General features: G+C 52.2%; 2 protein-coding genes across 5 annotated transcripts; one reads left to right on the top strand and one right to left on the bottom strand.

Moving 5' to 3' along the window:
• The first annotated feature begins 148 nt into the window (after nt 1-148).
• On the top strand, nt 149-22,687 carry SEZ6L2 (seizure related 6 homolog like 2). Of its 4 annotated transcripts, none has more exons than XM_006181524.3 (18): nt 149-5,318; nt 6,277-6,408; nt 7,103-7,402; nt 7,744-7,883; nt 8,168-8,369; nt 12,369-12,554; nt 13,197-13,365; nt 13,996-14,159; nt 15,892-16,092; nt 16,533-16,671; nt 17,511-17,707; nt 17,824-18,018; nt 20,121-20,312; nt 20,397-20,588; nt 21,096-21,134; nt 21,318-21,435; nt 21,562-21,658; nt 22,122-22,687. In XM_006181524.3, exons 1-18 carry the CDS (start codon nt 5,240-5,242, stop codon nt 22,149-22,151), a joined length of 2,772 nt encoding a protein of 923 aa, XP_006181586.2. In that variant the 5' UTR covers nt 149-5,239; the 3' UTR covers nt 22,152-22,687. The 4 variants fall into 4 exon arrangements, with proteins under 4 accessions (XP_006181586.2, XP_032316378.1, XP_032316380.1 ...); XM_032460487.1 differs by having other exon boundaries at nt 21,537-21,658; nt 22,122-22,683; XM_032460489.1 differs by lacking the exon at nt 6,277-6,408 and having other exon boundaries at nt 22,122-22,683.
• ASPHD1 (aspartate beta-hydroxylase domain containing 1) lies at nt 278-3,274 on the bottom strand. Its single transcript, XM_032461064.1, is given in 5 exon segments — nt 278-408; nt 993-1,106; nt 2,313-2,904; nt 2,906-3,184; nt 3,266-3,274. Coding segments are annotated over 5 exon segments (1,104 nt in total). The 3' UTR covers nt 278-298.
• Nucleotides 22,688-23,510: the final 823 nt, after the last annotated feature.

Below are 23,510 nucleotides of genomic sequence, written 5' to 3'. Positions count from 1 at the left end.
GTCTGGTGCTGGCTCCCAGGGAGAGGGCCAGGGAGATGGCTTGTTAGGAAGTACTTGGCTAGGTGGATGGGATAAGACCCAGACCCCTGCCCCCAGCCTTTCCCTGGGCTGGTAGCTGGGAAGAAAGTAATCAGGAGCTAGGAGAGGATTTAAAATCTGTATTTCAGTATTTGCTGGCCAGTTGCCACCCTCAGCTGCGCCCCACCCCCTGCAATGGAGAGGTGGTCCTGGCTACCATTCAGGCCATGCCTGAATGCAGCATCTCTCCAGCCCAGACGTCTGAAGGGAACACCTTCCTTCAAGGGTCTGGTGCGAAGACAAAGTCGAGGGCCTGGCGTTCGGCCCCAGCCACATTGGGGTGCCAGAGGTCCACGATGAAGACCACTCGAGGCCCATCTTCAGGAGAGCCTAGAGCACATGGGGATGAAGACAGCAGAGCAGCTGATATTAAGTACTTATATGCTGGAGCACGCACTAAATACTCATAAAAGCAAACACTTTGTAGACAAGTGCCAGATACTAGAACAGTATTAAGTATTAACTCTTATTAATCATCAAAACAAACTATGAGGTAGTACCATAAGTATTCCCATTTTATACAAAGTAACTGAGGCACAAAGACGTTAAATAATTTGCCCAACGCCACACAGCTAGTAAGTGCCAGAGGTAGGTCAGGAACCCGGGTGGTTCAGGCCTAGGCTTTTGTGAACCACTCTGCTATGCACCTACAGTAACTTATTTCATCCTTGAAGTCATCTGATAAAGAAGGTGGTTGCCCCATTTCACAGGTGATGGGAGGAATTTTGTGACTTGTTCAAGGTCATGCAACTAGAAAGTTGTGGTGTAGGACAGGAAGCCAGCTAGGCCTGATTCTGCAGCCTATAGTCTTATTCCCCTTCACTCTTTTTTTTTTTTTTTTCATTCTGTGAAATACTTTAATAAACCAAAAAATTAGTCCCTCATCCCTCCCAGAAGAATGGGAGCTCCGTTACCATTATGAGCCACTGTGTGCAGGAAGGAATCATCCACCAGTAGACAGTGTCCCTCAGCCCAGCACTGGGGCTCACCCCCAACCACCAGCTCACAGCCAGGGGGGATCTTCAGGCCTGTAGAAAGAGATCCAGGCATCCAACATTCCTGCCTCAGTCGAAGGAGCCCACCCCATTCAGTCAAAAGGCAGATCTGAGTATTAAAGACCGGGTTCTATGGTGGCCCCTCCTTGCTCTCTGGAAGGTGACCCAAATATAATTACAATACAGTACTGGTTGAAAGAAATGCTAGGAGATAGGGGAAATGCAGTGCAAAGAACAATCTATTCTGTTTCAGAGAAAAGGGAAGGCCTGAAGGAAGTGGCATCTTCTCTTGGACTTCTGACAGTTTAATTCAAGAATCTACTATGTGCTAGGCCCTCTCTCTCCAGAAGGTATAAAACTAATATTTCCATCCTACCAAGGACCAAACAGTTGAGTGCTGTGAGAAAACCAAGCAGCCAACCCAAATGATGAGGAATAGGAAGATATCCCAGAAGAGGTGTGGCACTTGAAAGTGTGAATTGTGAAGGCTAAGTAGAAAGTGATAAGGAAGAAAGACATTTAGGTTAAGAGCATGTGTGTGACATCTGCCAGGATCAGCCAGAATTTAAAGCACAGTGGGAGGGAATGGGAATAAGGGAACAGGTGGGAGATGAAGAGAGAATAGAATTGGACTTGATCCTGAGGCCAGTGTGCTTTGAAGTGTAGAACACATTCAACTGGTAGCACAGAAAATAATTTGAGGCAAAACAAAGTCATGGCATTAAATAACAGATTCCCCCCCCCCATTTCAATCTTTAAAACATCAAAATGAAAATCTCAGTTTGGTGCTACCATAATTTTAACACCACCACTAACATTGTTCCTTTTTACAGAAAGCGAATGTAGGCTTCAGTTTCAGACCAGAGCATTTAGCTAGAATTTTTAAAGCTTTCTTTTTTTAAGTTTAAATTCATTTTTATCAATACTTTCTATTTAGGGCAGGTAATACTGATTATCATTGTTCTATAAAGGTTCCTTTTAAATAAGTAAAACAAAATGGGGGAATCAATATGAAGAAACAGCACAGGTGGTAAATGACTATGAGAAAGCTTATGAAGATGGTTTGAAGATTTCTGAAGGTTAGGAAATGCTGCTGTGGGCAACAGAGTCATGGAAAATTTCTCAGAAGAAAGGCATGATCAGAACCACAGTGTAGAAAGCTCTGATGGCAGAGAAGAAGAGAGTCTGGAGGGGAAATTGTGGAAGCAAGGAGATTGTCTGTAAGCAGCATCTACTTACCCAGATGGCATCTGACCCGGGCATTGGTGGGCCCACAGCGGCCCTCGAGTCGGGCCCCAGGCAGGAGGACAGAGAAGCCAGCATTGCCGAAGGTGTTGGCACTCATAAAGCTTCGAAGGCCCCTCAGTGCCCGATAGGCTCCTGGGCACCGGCGGCAGTTGCTGGGTTGGCACCGGCCTGCTTGGTACAGCAGGAGCTGGTAGCACCCAGGGGCCAGGGGTGGGGACCAGCCCCGAGGCAGAGGGGTAGTCCCTGAGAAGTCCCAGCTCACAGACCCAAAGTCCCGCAAAATGGCAGGGAAGCTGCTCTCCAAGAGTTCCACATCATGCCGCTGGGCATCCCGTGGCACAAAGGGGGCTGAGGGCAGGTCTGGCAGGAAAAGCAGGCCTGGGCGCTGAATGCCCAGGACCCCTGGCCCTCCCCCAGGGCCTGGGCCACCCTGAGCTGCCCGCCTCACCCTACCCATACCTGCCCAGGAGTAGCGCCTGGCATAGGCCCGAAGGCGACGGCTCACTAGGCCTTCTGTCCTAGGTCCTTCCCCAGTCTCCCCAGAGCTCCCTGGGCTTGGCCTGCCAGCCTCAGAGCAAGCCCCTAGGCCCACCACTGACACCCCCAGCCCGAGTCCCAGCTCCCAGGGCCTGCATGTCTTGGGAGCCCAGGCGGTAGCAGTACCAGAGGAAAAGGGAAGTGAGGGCTCCAAGGAGCAGGGTAAGGGCAGAGGAAGCCAGAGGCAATGGCCATGCAGGCATGATTGGCAGGGAGGCCCTGGCCAAGAGGCCCGGGGCATCTTCCAGACCCCAGTTCCCCTGTCCCCCCAATTCCCCACCAGTTCCCTCCATGGCTGCTCCCTGGTTACCCCCTGGGCTGTTTCCCTTCAACGTTCCCACTCTTGATTCTCTATCCTTCAAGAGGATCTCTTGATCCTCTCTTCACCTTGTATCTCTCTTTCTCGCCTCCTTCATGTACCTCTAACCCTCCTTTCCTTTATCTCCTATCTTTCTCCCCTCTCCTCTCTCTTCTTTCTCCTTCCCGCAATTTCCTCTCTATCCCTCTGTCTCTCCTTTCCCCGCCTTCTGTCTCCCCCTCTCCTTTCTTCTTTCCTCCGTCCACGCACCCCCCCCCCCGCCCCGCCTCTCTTCTCTCTCTCTCTTTCCTTTCTCTCCCCCCTCCACCTTTCCTTCTCGCTTCCCCAGACAGCAGTTCCTACCCCACCTGGACCCGCAGCCCCGGGAACCGACAACCAGCCGTCCTCCGCAGCGACTTCTCTCTCTCCTTCCTCCCCCCTCTCCTTCCTGCCCTCGCTTCTCACTCCACCCGACCTGCAGGTTCTCTCTCTTTCCTACTCGCTCTTCCTCGCTCCTTCCTTGGCTCCCACTCACCCTGACGTCAACCCTCCCCACAGTCCTCTCAGCTTAGCTACCCCCGCCCTCGCCCAGTGGCCACCGCAACTCAGCCTTGGCTGGGGGGGGGGGGTCGTCTCCGGATTTGCCTCCCCCGGCCCCGACGGGGCGCCACGTGGGGCGCAGGGGGCAAAGCGCCAACCTCCAGCGCCCTGCAATGCGAAAAGAAGGGGCGGGGCCTAAGGGAGGGGCGTGGCAAACTAAGGGGTCTGGCGAACGCTGGGACTGATGGACAAGGCAGGCTCTCGTAGACTGCGGACAGGGACGATGCGGCCTGTCCTTGGGTCAGCCGATCCCTCGACCAGTCGGCCCGTAGGCCACCTCCCTCTTGGCCTTCACAAGAGCCAGCCCGGGGCAGGAGCCTGATTAATAGTGAAGACGGCTTCAGCCAATCGCCCGCAGCGCCGGGGCCTGGCCCTCTGAGGCGGGGCCGAGAAGAGCTGTCCGCTCTGGTGGTGCTGAAAGGGCGCTCTAGAGGCCTTGTGAGATAAAGCCAGGAGGAAAAAATCAAAGTTGAAGCCGCCAGGCAGCTGGCCCGGGTCATACTGTACGTCAGAGGAGGGGTATCGCCTCCCCAGATCCCAGCCCGTTATCTCTTAGACTTCCCATAATCGTAGAAACTTGGCATTCTTCTGGAGGGGGGGAAAGCCCATTCTACATGAGCTTCTGTGAAAGGGAAGTCCCACGGAGGGTCTGAAAGTGAGCTGAGGGCTTATTAGGGGGCTGAGCAGGCACGAACCCTGATATGCTGCTCCTCGGCACCCTGGGAAGAGAAGATTCAGATTCCAAATGTGTTGGAATGGCTGGGAGAGGGGGCATAATTACTGCTGGGACCAGTGTTTCCTTTGCCTCCCCTAGGGGCCACGGGAATGAGGATTACGACCCTGGCTCATGTGGTCCCTCCTTCCTCCATCTGCACTTCCTCCTCCTCCCTCCCCCCACCGCCCCTAAATAAATCCCAGGCCCCTCCCTTCGCCCGTCCCCAGGATCTGACGTGGGCTCGACACCTTTCTCAGCTTCTCCCTCCCGCAGCTCCAGTGCCCGAGCCTCGGCTCTCCAGGTTCTGCAACCCCCTCCCCTCCCCTCCAAGACCCACTAGAGCACAGTAGGAACCCTCCCTATCTGCGACCCCTCCCTAGGTCCCCGGAAGCTGTTTTGCTTCTCCGCTCTCCTCCCCACCTTAGAATCCAGCCAGCCCGGTGGACCCAGGCGCCCGAGCAAGAGGGTAACCCAGGCGACCTGGCTCCTTCGCCCTTCTCGGCCCCACCCCCTGCAGCTGGAGCCGCGCCCCCTCTCCCACAGACCAGAGAGCAGAGGACAGAGGAGACTGGGCAAAGAGGAGTGGGCTCCAGGCAACACCCAGCCCAGTTCTGCCCCTCCATCCCAACAGGCAGAGAAATTGTCTTCCTTGCTAACTGCTAGCAGGAAAAAAAAAAAATTAGAAGGAAAGATAAAAGCAGACGGAGGAAAGGTGACAGCTAGATTATTTAGGAGAGGCGCAGAGGAGAGAAATCGGTGTGAGTCGCCATGGGGACTCCCAGGGCCCAGCATCCGCCGCCTCCCAAGCTGCTGTTCCTAATTCTGCTGAGCTGTCCCTGGATTCAGGGTAAGGACATGGATGTGTGGGGGTGGGCCTCCGGGAAGTTCCCCAGCAGGGTCTCTACCTTCCTTTCTCCGAGCATCCTGTGCCTTCCGAGCTCCTGGGGGAGGGGAGGAGCACAGCTGACGTGAAGAGGAAAGCCAGGGTTTTCCAGCTTGTACCTGAAGCCCCTAACCCCCTATATTGAGGAGGTGGGGAAATGTATGAGGGGAGCTTTTAGCAGTGTCTCAGGGGTTAAATCCAGGAAGAAGGGCTGGGGAAGTTGTGGGGGAGGGTGTCTGCGGTGGCAGCAGAAGCAAACAGGGTACCTGGGTGGGAGATGGAGGTTCTGGGAGAGATGCCAGGCACTGCACAAACAAATGTTCTTGGACATATGGACAAAGGACAGATGAACAGAGGCAGTGCTCAGAGACCAGATACTCAGTCCCCCACTCTGACCTCCCAGCCAGACTCCAGGGAAGAGGGCAGAGACTGCAGAGGAGAGGGAGGGAGGGAGAGAGAAAGAGAGAGTGAGAGTGAGTGAGAGAGAGAGAGAGAGGGAGAACCACACTGCAGAGACAGAAACCCAGAGAGAAAGCTAGGCACTGCGGAAGCAAGGGTTGGCAGGTGCTGCCAGACCCTCCGCAGAGCCCGAGGGCTGAGGGGGGAAGCACCACTGAAGTGAATATGAAGAAAGCACCCTGCATCTTCTCCACCCTGCGGGCGCTGTCCAAGGTTGGTCAGAGCCAACGTGCTCACTGAAGGCCCACACAGCCTGGGGGAAAAGAGAGGAATGGGTAGGAGTGTGATGGGCATCTGGGAGCCCCTCCTCCAACCTTGGCTCTCAGCCCAGCCTGGGACCCTCTGAGCTCCTGCAGGTCCAGCTCACTGAGGAGGGAGTAAGAGCTCCAGAAAAGATCTTTCTGGAGAAGGAAGGAGTGTCGAGAAGGGGCAGTGGAAGAGCTCACACAACTTCATCTCCTAGGTCTGCCCCTGAAGGAGGAGGAGGCACTGCCAGAGCCTGAAAGTGAGACCCCCACAGCAGCCTCTGAGGCTTTGGCAGAGCTGCTCCATGGGGCCCTGCTGAGGAAAGGCCCAGAGATGGGCTACCTGCATGGTGAGGCCCCCAGAGTGGCAGGAGCAACAGAGAGGCAGAGGGAGGGACATTAACTCAGGGATATGGGGATGCCAAGCCAGTGAAATTCCGGGGGAAACAGAGAGATGGCTAGAGAGAATCAAAACTGGGAACAGACAGTCAGAGAACCAGAGAAATTAAGATATAATGATTAGCAGACAGAGCCAGACTGAAAAACAATCAGAGAGAAAGACAGATGGAAACTCGGAGAACCAGAATCAGAGATACAGTAGAAGAGAGACACAGTGAGAGAGAAATGCAGTGACTAGTAGATCTAGAATCATAAAATCAGAGAGTGAGAATATTAAACAGAGATCAAGAGTTCTGGAGAGCGCAAAAGAAAAAGACAGGGGACAGAGGAAGGGGTAACCAGGAGAAGGAGCCAGATCTGAATGGCAAGACGGAGAGAGAGGCTCAAGGAGACTGTTGGAGTGGAAGGTCCTGGACACAGAGGCAGAGAGGGGAAGGGAACGGGAACAGCGGGGAGGTCAGGCTGTGGAAGCCTGTGGGAGGAGATGGGAAGTTTAGATGGGGGGAAGGGAGAGGTGGGGAGACTGCCCCTTGAGGGGAGGTCTTTTGGGTTCAGTGGGGGAACTTCCAGTTTCCCTCAGCCCTGCTTCTCACCCAAGGCCCACCAATTTGCTCCTGTTCCCTGATTTCCCTTGCACTGTCTCAGGATCTGATCCAGACCCCACACTAGCCACCCCTCCAGCCGGCCAGACTCTTGCAGCACCCTCCCTGCCACGGGCCACTGAGCCAGGCACAGGGCCTCTGACAACAGCCGTAACCCCTAAGGGGAGCAGGGGAGCAGGCCCCACCGCGCCAGAGTTGCTGACCCCGCCCCCAGGAACTACGGCCCCGCCCCTTCCCGGTCCCGCCTCCCCAGGTCCGCCCCTCGGGCCTGAGGGAGGAGAGGAGGAGACCACGACCACCATCATCACCACGACAACTGTCACGACAACGGTGACCAGCCCAGGTGAGGCGATTGAAAAGAGATGTGGGAGAGGAGGAGGGGGAGATGGGGAGAGGCTTCTGGGAACATGTGGAAGAAGGGATCTAGATGGGAGAGGGGCTTCTGCTTAATAACAACAAAAGCTAACGTTTGTATATCCTCACTATGTACCAGCACCGTTCTGTGTGTTTTATCTATTATTACAGTTGGGGAAGGGAGTTCTGGGCACAGGGTGGGAGAGTGAGTATTGGATGAAGATGGTGAGGGGTGATGGGGAGAAGATAGATGAGGACCCCTAGAGTTTCTTGTCTAGGAGGGTAAGAACATAGGGATTCCCTCAACCTCAGCCACTTATATCTCTTTAGTTCTGTGTAATAACAACATCTCCGAAGGTGAAGGGCATGTGGAGTCTCCAGATTTAGGGAGCACCGCCAGCCGCACCTTGGGGCTCCTGGACTGCACATACAGCATCCATGTCTACCCTGGATACGGCATTGAGATCCAGGTAACTGAACTTAAGCATATGATTGTGAAACCTCCCAGCCCTTTCCTCCTGGCTGAGGGGTGTGCATGGGTTTTGTCCAGGAGCCAGAGAACTTATTTTCTGACTCAGAGATGGCCTATTTTCTGAGGCTCTCACAGACTTTCCTAGAGTTCTGCAAGATGGCCCATGTCACTGTTGTGTTTGGGCAGCCACATACAGGAAAAAGGAAAGCAAGGGTTTGGGGGCTTAGGGAGCCACCCATCCTGGCTGACTTGCCCTGGTGGGTCGGTGTCTGTCTTCTGTAGGTGCAGACGCTGAACCTGTCTCGGGAGGAGGAACTCCTGGTGCTGGCTGGTGGGGGATCCCCAGGCTTGGCCCCCCGACTCCTGGCTAACTCCTCCATGCTGGGAGAAGGACAGGTCCTTCGGAGTCCAACCAATCGGCTGCTCCTCCATTTCCAGAGCCCAAGGGTCCCAAGGGGTGGTGGCTTCAGGATCCACTATCAGGGTGAGGAGTTCGGGGTGCTGGTGGAAGGGCAGGAACCACACTGGGCACAGGGGGCTTTTTCAGGAGCCTTCTAAGGACGGGGTGATGTTAGGGTGTTTTCCTCCTGACTAGGACCCTGGGGAGCAGAATCCACAGAGCAGATCTATACACATTTATCTCACACACTCACAGATCTGTGTAGGTGTGCACACATCCAAGTGACAATTCATCCATTCACTCAACAAATATTTATCGGGTGCCCACCTCATAGTGGCCCTGTGTTATCCTTGGGGAGAGGAATGAACAGGCCAGATGTAAATATGACTTCAAGGAACTCAGAATCTAGATGGACAAGTAATCAGGATGATTATAATTCAATGAGAGACCATATGTCAAAGGGACATCAGGAAGGATGGGTATAGCTCAGTGGTAGAGCACAGGCTTAGCGTGCACAAGGTCCTGGGTTCAATCCTCGGTACCGCCATTAAAAAAGAAAAACCAAAACCTTGTGTCAAAGGGACCTAAATTTCTCCTAAGGCCACCTCTTTAGAGGAGGTGATGACTAAGCTGACACCTAAGATGAGCTAGCTAGGGGAAGGGTGGGAGGGAGAGAAAAAGGAAGGCAGATGTCTAGATGGATGGAAAAACACAATCCAGAGAGGAGAAAAAACATGACCCTCCACCTTGAGGAGTTGAGGTGATTCAGCTTGGTAGATAGAATTGTCTTAGCTGTGTGACCTGGGGTCAGTTATAAAACTTTCTATGCCTCACTGTCTCATCTGAAAAATGGAGATAATAATACTTACCTTATGGTATTATTAGGAAGAGCAAATGAATTTATACATGTCAGGTGCTTAAAATAGAGCCTGGTACAAAATATCAGTCATTCCTATTATAAGAAAAGAACAGAAAGTGGTAGGGAAGCAGGCTAAGAGTCTACAAGGTCAGCTGGATTTGGATCACAAAAGGCCTTGTCAGCTTCAGTGAGGAGTTCAGAGTACTTTATCCTGCAGGGAAGGAGGAGACATTTTGAAATGTTTAAACAAGACAGTGACGGCCTCAGATTTGTGACTTAGATCCAGATGACTTCCAGGGGCAGAAAAGGGGGGCTGCATCTGCACAGGCTTGCATTCATGAGCACCCACCCACGAACAGCCCACACACACGTGTACATCCATGTTTGTCTGTGTGTATGGAAACCTTCCCACAGTACCAGTGTATGTTCTAGCAAACATGTGTTCATGAGGCAAGGGGCCCAGCCCACAGCCATTCCAGACACTGCTGCTGTCTCCAAACCCCTTCCTTTGCTCTTCAGAAACAGAGAGGGAACTGTGTGTTGGGCCAGTGTCCCCTTCACATCACCTCATGGACTTCCTGCCTCCTTGCGAGCTCTGCTGACCCCAGATCCCTTGTGACCTTATCCAGGACACATACCACCTTATAGCCCTTCCTCACACCCTCTTCAGCCTCTCCTGAAGCCTCTGCTCCAGACCTGCCCCAGGGGTCAGGTGTGCAAGATGATGGTGCCCAACAGCAAGCCTATTTGTGGAGAGGCCAATGAGCTGGGGGACATTAGTTGGTGGTCAGGGCTTGGTTGTTGCGGAGCAAGGGTATGCCTTGAGGGCCCAGGGCCAAGGGCAGGACTTCAGATATTACAAAATGGCTCCCCGCTGGCTCCTTTAAGCAGCCACTTCCCTAGGGCATTGAAAATAGGTCTCTTTAGGTTAAGTGGAACATTTGGGGAAGCAGGGCTATTGCATAAATTGGCCTTCTTTACCTGCCTTGGTCTTCCCTGCTTTGCGGCTTCTCCAGGAACCTTGGGGACCCAAGCTGTGTTTAAGCCCTTCCCAATCTGCACTAGCTGGGCCCTCTGGTCCAGAGTGGCCTCATTAGCTTCTCTGGAAGTCCAAAGTCTCCATTACCCCTCACCCCAAGTCCAGCAAACATTCCCATTGACAAAATGTTTTCACCAACCTTCATTTCATTTCCTTCTCACAGTAACCCTCGGGGTAGCCATTGTCAACTCCATCTCTGAGAGGAAGACAAAGACTCAGAGCTTATGTGGATTGCTCTGCCACCTGCAAACTCACTGCGAAGTCAGAAGTCAGATCCCCCAGCCCCTGACTCCCAGTCATTCATTAATTGAAGCTGAGGGGCGGGTGATTAATGTTTTCTGAGTACTTTTCTATGTTCCAGGTGCTTTGCGTGTTTCTTTTCTTTAAGGCCAGTCCTCAATGATAGGAATTATTATTGCCATTTACAGGTGAAAGGCCCTAGAGGTGAAGTCACCTACTCAAGGGCATAAAGCTAACAAGTTGTGAAGCTAGAACTGGAACTGAATCCCGTCTCCAAATCCTGTGCTTTTTGACTGTTTCACACTGCTTCTTAGCTGTATCAATTGATCAACTAGGCTAGGCTTTTAGGAGACAAAATAAATAAGGCTTGGTTCAGCCTCATAATGGCAATAGACAACTACTAATGTGATGATAAATTTATGCATGCAGGTTGTGTATAGGCAAGAAGAAAACTAACTCTATGGGAAATGGGAGGGGTCAGGAAGACTTCCTGGAGGAGGTGGTAATTAAGTTACTCCTTCAAAGATAAGAAAAAGTGAGAAGAGGGCCTTGCAGGTAGGGAATATTGTATGAAAAAATATGGAAGAGGAACTGTAAGGAGTCACAAAATTATATTGTGTAGGATATATGGGTCATGGGTGCTGAGAACTGAAGCTAGGCGGGCTGGACTGGACTCAGCTATGGAAGGGGCTTGAATGTCATTCTAAAGCATTCAAACTTGATTCTGTTGGTCATGGAGAGCCATTACAGAAGCTAATGTTTATTCAAATCACTGTGTTCTAAAAGGTTGTTTTTATACCTATCTTAGTAGACCATGGACTCCTGAAGGCAAGGCCTGGGTCTTTTTCACCCCTGACCCTAGAACCTAGCCAAGGAAATGCTTGTTGAATTTTGAAGTAGAGAGAGACCAGGTCTCTTACAGAATCAGTCAGGACTGGAGAGTCATAAAGCAAAAGGCCAGGCAAGCTGGTTCCTCCCAAGTCCTCTGCTAACCAGAGCCTGCCCCTCCTACAAGACCCAGCTTTAGTGCACTTTCTCCAGGAAGCCCTTCTTAATGAGCTCTTCCCAGTCTTAAACAGACACATAGCAGCTTTCAAAAAAGAATGCAAGCAATAAAATTAAATAGAATAAGTAAGAAAAAAATTGGCACCAGGTAATGCTTATTGAAGTTGAAAAAATAAAATGAGGATAGACAAGCCATTTTTGCTAGGGAAAAGCCTCAATCAGTTCTGAGCTTCTTAGCAGCCAGTGCAAAGAGACTGAGAGAGAGAGAGAGAGGAGATAAGCCAGTTCCTTAAGGAAAGAAAAGCTTTCCCTAGTACTTCCTTTTCACCGGGGGATTCATTTAGGGGGCACTGAGTATTAAGATCTTTAATGACAAAATAGTCAAAGTTCCCAAAGGAGTTTCATGTGGCTTCTCAGGATGAAAGCTGAGGGTATAATACCACAGTGCACCTCAGTGGAAGAAAATCCATGTATAGAGAGGGGAGAAAATGACATGAGGCACTTAAAAACTTGGAGCCTCAATTTCCATATCTGGAAAATGGGTCACAACCTTTCTCTGACTACCTCAAAAGCACTACATTAACTCATTTTGAAAGCTAAACAAGCTTTGCAAGTCCTTTTTGTTATTATTAGAACTGGATGGGGTTCACAGCGGTCAACTGATTTGCCTGAGGTCACACAGCAAATGAGTGTTAGGGTCCACAACTTCTTTGAGTTTCAGGTATCTCATCTACAAAATGGGGGCCAAAGTGGGTAGAGCACAAAGATTAGGGGATATAAGGGATGTTGAAATTACCTCTTCATGAGACAATGTGTCCATGTAAGGACTTCAGTATGAAGTCAGTTTCTGCCCCAGGGGGACCTGGAGAGAGGAGAGGAAGTGCTGGGGGCCCATGGCATTGGAAAGTGAGTCCTCCTTCTCCTTCTCTGCCTGATCCAGCCTACCTCTTAAGCTGTGGCTTCCCTCCCCGGCCAGCTCACGGGGATGTGAGTGTGACAGATCTTCACCCTGGAGGCACTGCCACCTTCCACTGTGATTCGGGCTACCAGCTGCAGGGTGAGGAGACCCTCATCTGCCTCAATGGCACCCGGCCAGCCTGGAGCAGTGAACTCCCCAGCTGCATGGGTGAGTCTCCTGCCACAATAGGTTGGGGCTTATGTCCTGGTTGCCCCATTAGAGGGTCCTGAGTTGGCGGTCTCTATCTTTGGGGAGCACCCATCTTGAAGGGGTTTCTAGCCTGAAGAGTCCCTATCCTGGGGTCTCCTTCTGGAGCTCTTTATCCTGAGGGTCTCCATACTTGGGATCTCCATCTGAGGATGTTCCACCTGGAGGGTTTCCATTTGGGGAGTCACCATTCTGGAGGCCACTTCTTGCAGAGACTCTTCATCCTAGAGGAAACTATTCTTGGGCTCCACATCTGGAGGTTTTCTATCCCAGAGAGTCTTCATTCTGGGATCACATCTTGAAGATTTTCGATCTGAGAGCTTCAGTTTTGAAGAACTTCCCCATAACTCCCTATCCCAGGATGTCAACATCTGTGGGGAAGTCTTCATTTTGATGGAATCTCCATTCTGGGGAGTGTCCATCCTGGGGTTTTTCTATTCCAGGGCTGGTTCCTCACCTGTGTAGAGGGTTGGAAAAGGTCCTGGGGTGAGCCTGTAGGGCAGAGGCCACCCTGAGGCCAGGTCCCAGGCAAAGGTGTGGGCACAACAGCTCTGAAGGTGGGAGAAGGACAAGTCACCTTAACCTGCCCCCCTCTGCCCACAGCATCCTGTGGTGGCACCATCCACAATGCTACACTTGGCCGCATCGTGTCCCCTGAGCCTGGGGGAGCTGCAGGGCCCAACCTTACCTGCCGCTGGGTCATTGAAGCAGCTGAAGGACGCCGGCTGCATCTGCACTTCGAGAGGGTCTCACTGGATGAGGACAATGACCGGTGAGGGTCTGGGCCTTGGGTCAGAGGTCCCCACCTCAGGGAAATAGGGAGGCTGCAGTGGGGAGTCGGACAGACCTGGGGTGGATCCCAGTTGGGATCTGTGTCAAATACAGGTTAGTCCTTCCCCTTTCTTAGGCAGTATAGCTGTGCAAACTAGACAAATCACTTCACCTCTCTGTGTCTCAGATTTGTCGTCTATAAAATGAAGATAACAGTACCTCCCTCTCAAGGTTTCTGTGCGGACAAATGCATTAAGATATGTAAAGTGCTTGAAATGGTGCCTAGCACACAGTAAACACTACAAATTTGTTTGCCATCCTCATCATTATTCTCATTCTTTATCTAACAAACTGGTATTCCACCTCTGCCACCAGTTGCTATATGTTTGATAGGTTACTTACTTTCTATGCCTCAGTTTTCTCCTCTATAAAATGAGGGATAATAATGGTACCTGACTCAAGGATTCTTGTGAGCATTAAACAAGATAAAACATGTAAAGGCTTAGAAGAATATGTGGCATATAGTTGATGTTTGAAAATAATACCTATGAAATTAAGTTAGGGGAGCAGACAAGAAGTGAGGCAGCTTCTGAGGGGAAGCTGAGCTCCTGGCCACCTCTGTGCATCCCAGGCTGATGGTGCGCTCAGGGGGCAGTCCCCTATCCCCAGTGATCTATGACTCGGACATGGATGATGTCCCAGAGCGGGGTCTCATCAGTGACGCCCAGTCCCTCTATGTGGAGCTGCTTTCAGAGACACCTGCCAATCCCCTGCTGCTAAGCCTCCGATTTGAAGGTAACTCCGATTTGAAGGTAATCGTGGCCCCAACTCCTGTACCTCCCCATCTTCCTGATGCCCAGGCATGTTCACAAGTGCATACTCCATCTCTGCTCATCTCTATGTTTGGATTCCTGAAAACTGACTTGTCTCCCCACCCCAAAACTACAAGAATCCCTTCATCTGGACCCCTTCTAATTCCCTGAAGTGGCCTTTTCTACTTGAGCTTCATGGTTGGCTGGATCCATATACAAAGCCAAGAGACCAGTGACTTTAATCTCTCCGTCCTTTCCTCCCTGTTGGCTTTATTCTCAGGCAGACTCTCTGTCTGCTGTATACCTAGCAGTTCCAGATTTACATCTCACCAACTTCAGTAGCCCCACTAGAAAGAGAGGAAGCATAGCACTTTTCTAAGAGCTTCTGCAAAAATGCCAGGAAAGGCTTTTATTGCCCTGGCTTAGGTCATGTGTCTATGCCTGAGCCACTCACTGTAGTTAGGGGGAGGTGGTGTTATGATTGGTAGATCCACATCATGTGGCCATCCCTAGTTGGCCCCAGCTGAGCCTCATGGACTGCAAGAGGGGAGGGCATGTGTCCCAAAATGAAAATAGTGCTTTTGACAGACAGAGGGGAACTGGATGCTGGACAGGTAGAAACAAGGAGGTCAGTGATCATGGGAGGAGGCATTTGAGCTAGACCTTGCAGGATAGAGAGAATTTTAAAAGAGGAAGATTGGGAATGAGCATCTTAGATGAAAGGAACAGTGTGAGCAACAGTAAAGAGGTAGAGAAAAACTTGATATGTTTGGGAAACAGAGTTTCACTGTGGCTGGAATCAAGAATTTGTGCAAAGAGTAGCAGGAAAGAGACAAAGAACATGAACTGCTCAGAGATGGGAGGGGCTGGTTTCTGGCATGAATCAAGGGAGAAATGGAATTGGCACTTGGCCCTGATGGATGCAAAGGATTTGGACATGACACCTTATCAGATTAAGTAACAGTCAAATAAATGAGTGGATCTGAAAAATAAATTGCCAGTTGGATTCTGAGAGTGCAAAGAGAATTCCGAGGCTTGAGGGATTCTGCTCCATGGGCTTCAGACTCTGTCTGTATCAGAGGCATCTGAGTCTTACCTCACAGATGTTTTGTGGCTAAGATATAATCAGATGGGCAAAAACTAAAATCCTCCACAGGTGTTCATTTCTGCTGACTTAGTCCAAAGTCAAACTGGGTAGATTTTGTGTTAGCCTTAGTTTTGGATTTTAGCCACAGTATGGGTAATCACAGATGATCAGAATCCAAGTGTTATTTCTGAGAAGTGAACACACCTCCAGAAGCAGGTCTCCAAAGGCACCCCTTCTCCCAAGCCCTTTGCTGTTTCTAGAGCTAAGTGTCTCTGGCTGGGAATCAAGCAATATGGGCTTGAGACCTGGTTCTGCCACTGCCCTACTGCATGACATGGGGCAAGTGGCTGTTTGTCTGTGGACCTCAGTATCTTCATCTGTAGAATAGTGGCTGGGATTTGACTGGCCTTGGGTTTTCTGTCCAGAAGCTGGGGAGCTAACATAAATATGTGAATGGGGAGTCTTAGGGTTTTGGGGAAACTGGAGAGTGAAAGCAAAACCCAAGGGCATTCAATTTTAAATAGCCCACTGGGGGGCCAAACAACACTTGAATTCAGCCATATTCCCTAGTCTGAGATCCCTTGAGGCCTGTCCTAATGCTTAATTCCTGTGATGGACTCCTCTCTAGCTTTTGAGGAAGATCGCTGCTTTGCCCCTTTCCTGGCACATGGCAATGTCACCACCACGGACCCTGAGTACCGCCCAGGGGCGCTGGCCACCTTCTCATGCCTCCCAGGATATGCACTGGAGCCTCCTGGCCCCCCCAATGCCATCGAATGTGTGGATCCCACAGAACCGCACTGGAACGACACAGAGCCAGCCTGCAAGGGTGAGCCCTCTACCTCCCCGGGAGGTCCTTCAGTCCACAGACTGCCCCCTGAGCTGAGGATCCTAGGAAGGATTCAGGAAGGAGAACATAGTAAACCCAGGCCTTGAGTCAATCCCTGTCCCTTTCAGAGGCTCAGTTTTCTTGGCTAAGTAGTTGGCGGGCTTGTTAGCAAATTCGAAGGTCACAACCCAAATGTCTTCAAGAGCTAGAACTGGAGTTGGGCTAAGTCATAAGTGCTGATGCCTAGGCTGAAGAGTGGGCAGGGTTAGTTAAGAGTGGGGATGGGGATTGAACTAGGCATGGCAAGAATCAGGTGGGTAATAGATAATATGAAACCCTGGAGGGGGTCTAGTACACACTTTTGGGAGTGGTGAGGACTGTGGTGACATGGAGACTGCAGGCCCACCTGGGTCCTGAATCTGACACTCTTTCTACCCTAGCCATGTGTGGAGGGGAGCTGTCAGAGCCAGCTGGTGTGGTCCTCTCTCCAGACTGGCCCCAGAGCTATAGCCCAGGCCAAGATTGCGTGTGGGGTCTGCACGTCCAGGAAGAGAAGCGCATCTTGCTCCAAGTTGAGATGTACGTTTGGGTATTGCAGAGGGTGCCATGGGCGGGGGCTCAGCCAATTGTGTTATAACAATGCACCGGGCTGCATTCTGAGCCTGGTTGGCTGGAACATCTACACAGGATTTGGTGAACATATAGTTGGATGAAAGAGATGGCTAAGGATTCTGGATGGGGGTGTGGTACAACATGTAGACCTGGGTACAAATCACTTATTTCTCAAGCAACTTAGAACAAGTAAATGGGGTAATGCAGCCTTCCTCATGCGCCATTGTGAAAAAGGGGCTCTGGCCTGGAGTCTCACTCTTTGGCTGTTTCTGAGGCTGCCCCTGGGCAATTTCCAGGGACCCAGGCCCAAGTTCTTGGGTCAGCAGCAGTGCACAAGATGAGTATGTGTGTGTGTGAAATCCAGTGAGCCAATTCGGTATGAAGTGGTCACATGACTGGATAGGACCAGAATTGGGCTTGGTTCAAAAAGCAGGTACTCAGGCGTAGCCTAGATTCGGGCAGGGTGGTAATGAGCTTGGTCTGTGATTGGTCACAGCTGGAGCAGAGCCTGGCTGTGCATCAACTGCTGATGGAGGAGGGACTGGAGAGTGGGAGGCATTAGTAATGAGTAGGGTTGGGGATTGGGAAGCAGAAACCGGGAGAAGCCACAGAACAAATGGAATCTGGAGCGACTGGCATAGAAGAGAAGTCCATATATGATCAAATCTGAGGCCTGGGCTAGGGGAATGTGAGGCAGGACTGGAGAGTAGGCAGGGTTACTAATGAACTGAGTTAGGGATTAGGTAGAACCTGATGAGAAGGGCCGGTAGTAACCCAGCGCCCATATCTGGTCCCACTCTCTGAAGCTTGAATGTGCGCGAAGGGGATATGCTGACACTATTCGATGGGGACGGTCCCAGCGCCCGAGTCCTGGCCCAGCTGCGGGGACCTCAACCGCGCCGCCGCCTCCTCTCCTCTGGGCCCGACCTCACGCTGCAGTTCCAGGCACCGCCCGGACCCCCAAACCCGGGCCTTGGCCAGGGTTTCGTGCTGCACTTCAAAGGTACCGAGGCCCAGGGTCCCGAGAGGCAGGGGTCAGGCAGGCCAGAAAGGCCCCTGAGGCTGGAAGGGTGTCCTGAGTCGTAGGGCAGTGTCCGAACTCGCTGTATCTCCCTTCAGAGGTCCCCAGGAACGACACGTGCCCCGAGCTGCCGCCTCCGGAATGGGGCTGGAGGACGGCTTCCCACGGGGACCTGATCCGGGGCACGGTACTTACTTACCAGTGCGAGCCTGGCTACGAGCTGCTCGGCTCCGACATTCTCACCTGCCAGTGGGACCTGTCCTGGAGCGCAGCGCCGCCCGCCTGCCAAAAGAGTGAGCCCGGGCCCCGCCCCGTGTTCTCATGGCCCCACCCCGTCCTCTCAAGGCTCCGCCCCTGCCCTGCTGGGTTTCACTGCTTTTCTGGGCCCCGCCCATCACCTCTGCGCCCCGCCTCCGTCCGTTCTTGCCCCAGCCCTTGGCCAGTCCCGGCTCCATCCCTTCGCTCTGAGTCCTGCCTAGATTTTCCTCAGGCCCCGACCCTATGCCTATCAGGTTCCACTCCTCTGCTCCTAAGCGCCCCGAAACTGCCCCTTTGGGCCCCACTCTCATCTTACCCGGGCTGCATCTCTATTGCTCTGTTCTGGGACCTGACCCTGGTTCCTCCGGTTGCCCCTTCACCTTTTCGTGGCCCCGCGCCCATTGTCTCCTGGCCCCGCCTGTCCCCTCTGAGTTCCACCCTTTCGGGCGCATCCCCCAAGCCCGCCCCATCTTCTCTCGGTTCTGCTTTTTCTGTTCTAGGCCGACCTTTAGTCTCTCAGCCCCCAACCCTTGGCATTACGGGGAGTCACTTTGCTGGGGCCTAGGCTCGTCAGAGAACTTGGTTTATTTTAATGCAATCACTGAAGTCCCATGCTGAGTTGGGGCTGGGGTTATGCGGAGGGGTTGGGGAACCTCCCTGCCCTGTCGGAGTTCACAGTCTGGGAGGAGGATAGATAATTAAACAACTCAGATATTAGAGTGGTAACCGCTGGGTGACTTCAGGCAAGGTACCTAACATCTCTGAGCCTTTGGCTTCTTCATCTGTGAAGTAGGAATAGGGGGTTGTGAAAAGCAAATAAAAAGTTTTTCACCTTAGTGCCTGGTGCCAGTAAACAGGGAGTAAATAGTAGTTTCTGTAAATATGAAGAAGGGCTGTGGGAAGAGGGATGGGTTAATTGTCCTAGGGATAGGGCAGGAGATTTCACAGAAGAGGTGACATTTAAAAGAGCTGGGATGGGGGGATGGTAATAGTTCAGTGGGAGAGCATGTAAGAAGCATGCATGAGATCCTGGGTCCTAACCCTAGTACCTACCTTTAAAATTTTTTTAAAGAAAGAAAAGAAAAGAAAGGAGAGAGGAGTGTTTATATTTTAGAAGAGCACAAAGGGGTGGCATCTTGTCACTTTCTCCAAATTTTGGGAAGCCTGCCACAAGGATATGGGATTGTATGTCTCTCACCTGGCCCCTAGGAGCAATAATGGAACCAATGAGGATAAATTTCAGGAAGCCAGATTTGGACTGGACTCAAGAAAATCTTTCTAGTTGACACAGCTCCCCATCCCTGGCAGGATTCATAGGATGTCCAATCTGGAACCAAGACAGGACAGGAGCAGGGACAGGAAGGGATGGAAGTGAGGCCTACAGGGGATAGGACTGGCCCGGCTGCCCAAGGCAGCACACTGAGCCTTAAGCTGAGCTGAGACCCAAGTCTCTAATCTCAGCCCAGAGCTCCCTGGCTATGACTCTGCCAGTTCCAGATCTGCCACTCCCTGGCTGACTGACCATGGGCCAGTTATTTGACTGCCCTGAACCCTGAGCCCCAAGGGAGATGTCAGTGATGTTGACCTCTTGGGATCATCAGGGTTTATGATACTGTGTTTGTAGAACATTTAGCAGGGTGACTTGCACAGGTCTAGATACAAGAAATGGCCATGACTGGGGCTCATCCACAGTGAGGCTGTAAACAAACACCTACAGGGGCCAGGCAGGCAATTTAAGTGAGCAGAATGGGCTGGGAATGACGAGAATGTGGGGAGCAGGAGGGCTGGGCCCCTCTAAACAGGGCAGCTGCTCTTCTGCCGATGATTTGCCATGCAGGGCTGACCCTTCTGGGATTTAGCTAGTATGCTCTGGTAGAGTGGTTAAATATTTCAAATTTCACCCTAGGATGGGGGCCTGGGTTGCCCCAATCACTGATTTCTGGAAGAAGCCTGAAATATAAAATGCTTTGAAGTTTAAGTTTTTCCAACTCCTGCTCTCTTCATTCTGAGGATGTAGTGGGAGGTGGGGGCGTTTGCTCAGAGGAGATGGTCTGTGGCTCAGGGCTCTCCCAGCTCTAGGCTTCTGGGAGATCTTTTAAGGCATGAGCTTCCCCTGACCTTGCCCTCTTGCCAACAGTCATGACTTGTGCTGACCCTGGTGAGATCACCAACGGGCACCGTACCACCTCAGATGCCGGCTTCCCTGTTGGCTCCCATGTTCAGTACCGCTGTCTGCCAGGGTACAGCCTGGAGGGGGCAGCCGTACTCACCTGCTACAGCCGGGACACAGGCACACCCAAGTGGAGCGACCGGGTCCCCAAGTGTGCCTGTGAGTCTGGAGACACCCTGGGGCGGGTGGCTGGGTGGCCAGCTCAGCAGTGCAGCTGGCCCATGACTGACATCTTCCCTGCAGTGAAGTACGAGCCATGCCTGAACCCCGGGGTGCCAGAGAATGGCTATCAGACACTGTATAAGCATCACTACCAGGCGGGCGAGTCTCTGCGCTTCTTCTGCTATGAGGGCTTTGAGCTCATCGGTGAGGTCACCATCACCTGTGTGCCCGGCCACCCCTCACAGTGGACCAGCCAGCCTCCACTCTGCAAAGGTGCCTGGGCAGACCGGGCAGGAGGGGGCACAGCAGTGTCTGGGATGTGACAGGGCTGGGAAAGTCAGGTAGCAAATTCGAGACCAGTGGTAACCCTGCTGAGCTCCCCATTCACCTCCTGTGGGCTCTCATCCTCACAGGTACATGCAAAAGCCCTGGGGAAGTTCAAGGTCATGGAATTATCCTAAGAGAAGCAATAGAGAGGGCTTTGGTTTGACAGTCCCTTGCCCTCTGCCTAGATCTCAGTTTCCCCACTTTTGACACATTGTACAGACCTGGTTGGTTTAGGCTGCCCAGGAACCCTGAATTTTAGGGGTCTGGAGAAGAAGGACGAAGGCCCTGCTCTACTACTCCCCCACCCCCACCAAGGGAAGGATCAGGTGTAGGTTGAGCAGAGGGCAGAGAAACCAGGCTGTCCAGCCCAGCCCCACTGGGCTCCCGGCCCTCTACCCAGCCTCCTTCCCTCCCTGGCTCAGACCCCGTCCCCTCCCCCTCCTCTCCCTGCAGTGGCCTATGAGGAGCTCCTGGACAACCGAAAACTGGAAGGTCAGTGAGGGCACAGGTGGAGACCCAGGCCTGGTCGAGTTGGGAGGGCAAGGCAGAGGCCCGGGGCAGGAGGCCAGGCCCCCGGTGGGGTGAGGTCCAGGGTTCAGGGCCCAGGGCAGGAGGCTGGGAGAGCCCAGGGATGGGCCCAGCCCCAGCTTACTGGCTTCTCCCTCCTCCCTCCAGTGACCCAGACCACCGACCCGTCACGGCAGCTGGAGGGTGGGAACCTCGCCTTGGCCATTCTGCTGCCCCTAGGCTTGGTCATCGTCCTTGGCAGTGGCGTTTACATATACTACACCAAGTAAGTACCTGACTCAGAGAGCTGCTGGCCAGGGCAGATGTCCCGCCTGCCTGGCACAGAAGCCTGGGTGAGGGGGGGTTAGGGGCTCACCTCTCGATAAGCCCCTCTATCTCCTCCCTTTCCCAGGCTACAAGGAAAATCCCTCTTCGGCTTCTCGGGCTCCCATTCCTACAGCCCCATCACGGTGGAGTCAGACTTCAGCAATCCACTGTATGAAGCTGGGGTGAGCCCTCCCCCTCCCCCTGGAGTACCACATCCCTCAGCTCCCCTGGGACTCCATAACCTTCTCTCAAGGTCTCTGTAATATCTATCTTGGGAATCGCAATCTCAGCTGCCTGCAAAGTCTACGTCAGTGAACAAAGCAAGTCAGGTGGGCCAGTAGGGAGTGGTGAGGGCGGTGGCTAACTGGAAAACCTGTACCCTATCCAGTCCATGGTGGAAACTAAGGCCCAATTGCCAGATCTTCTAATTGTTCAATTCAATCCAGAAATCCAGATTTTTATGTTATTTTAAGGTACTGTAGGATGAACCAAATACATCCATTGGCCAGATTCAGTCCCATCCCCACCCCATGGCCTCCAAACTCCCAGTGGTCTTTCCCCTTCCTGGTGGATGCCTCCTCCCATTTTGCAGCCTCCTCTACCCGCATCCCACTCCAGCAACTGATCCCATCTCTCTGTCTCTAGGATACACGAGAGTATGAAGTTTCCATCTGAACCCCAAGACTAAGGCTGCAGGACCCAGGACGCCCCTCCTCTCCTCATTCTGGGCAGGGAGGAGTACAGGACATGGTCTCTCGCTCCCTTCCTCCCTGCTGTGTAAATAGTCTCCTGGTCCCACGAGGGGGCTTTGATGACCCTACAGTAAATAAACCAGCATCCTGTGCCCAAAGCCTCCTCTTCTCAGTTGCCAAGCAAGGGGCCTGCCCCTACTACCCAACTCTACCCGCTTTTGAACCCTGAGAGGGGAACTCAGCCCCTGCTGCAACTCCTGGGGCACCTCCTGCCCAGGGCATCCCACAAAGACTGCCCAAGAACTCTGCTGTTCCCTTGGCCATGAAGGTTCTGCCCTTCCCAGATGCTCTGGCCCCGGACCTAACCTCTAACCCTTGGAGGGTCAGAAGAAGAGGGATAAAGGGGGGAGAGCTGGGACAAGGCCCCTCCCCTCTTCCTGCCATCTCCCCAGCCCTCAGTCTCCCCATCTTTGCTTCTGGATTTTTGTTTTTGAGCAATAAACAGAAAATCACCATTTGGAACTGGGCTGGTGGGGTGTGGGAAGGTGGGTTACAGAGCACTGGAGACAGTGATGGTGGCCTCCCTGGAGTGAGGACTGGGGAAAGGGAACAATTTGGGGAAAAGTTGGATATCTAAGACCGCAGACAGGGCAAAGTCAAGGGAACAGGCCTGGGGTCAAAAAGCCTGGCTTTAGGCTCAGCCTCTGGATGACCAGCTGGGCCCCCTCCTGGCCTCAGCTGTCTCTCCACAGGGCTTGCTGTTTCCAGGCTTTCCTAGCTGGGAGAGAGCTGTCAGTAGCTGCCTCTCCTCCCTCATCGTTTGGCAGCTGGCAAACAGCTCTCGATTTGTTTCATGACCAGTTGACCTAAAATTCAACCCCCTCCTGAGAATTCTTGTACCCATCCAAGTGTACCGTTCTTTCTCCCCCCAGTCTTTTTGGCATTTTAAGCATATAATCTGTTACATGTCTACCAAGTATTAGGCAGACTTGCAGCATCTCATAAACGAGGAGCTTGCTTTGTAGCCTGTGGGTGTTCTTTTCTACTTTATCTACTTTTGAACATTGTAAGGAATTTACAGCCTGTTTGTCTTAAAGTCTTTCTCCAAATCAATTGAATTTTACTTAATTAAAATTTTATAATTAAATACAAGGAAACTTTAGGACACTCAAAAGGATACTGAAATACTCAAAATGGGGCTGAATTTTATGAGGCAAACTGACCTTGATAATAGCCCAAGTTTAGAGGCATTTATTCTGTGCCAGGCATTGTGATGAGCACTTTACGTGCATTATGTTTTCAACCCACACAAGTCCCCTGTGAGACAGGGACAATTATTCCC

Source organism: Camelus ferus, chromosome 18, assembly GCF_009834535.1.
Source record: "Camelus ferus isolate YT-003-E chromosome 18, BCGSAC_Cfer_1.0, whole genome shotgun sequence".
Classification (NCBI taxonomy): domain Eukaryota; kingdom Metazoa; phylum Chordata; class Mammalia; order Artiodactyla; family Camelidae; genus Camelus; species Camelus ferus.
Note: the sequence above shows the minus strand (reverse complement) of the source record. Positions and strands in the feature narration are given on the sequence as shown.

Bases quoted from the DNA above. Each gene is read 5' to 3' on its own strand.
- SEZ6L2 (XM_006181524.3), top strand. From the start codon at position 5,240: ATGGGGACTCCCAGGGCCCAGCATCCGCCGCCTCCCAAGCTGCTGTTC. The intron at 5,319-6,276 runs GTAAGGACATGG...TTCATCTCCTAG, and splicing joins GAGCTGTCCCTGGATTCAGG to GTCTGCCCCTGAAGGAGGAG. The intron at 21,436-21,561 runs GTAAGTACCTGA...TCCCTTTCCCAG, and splicing joins GTTTACATATACTACACCAA to GCTACAAGGAAAATCCCTCT.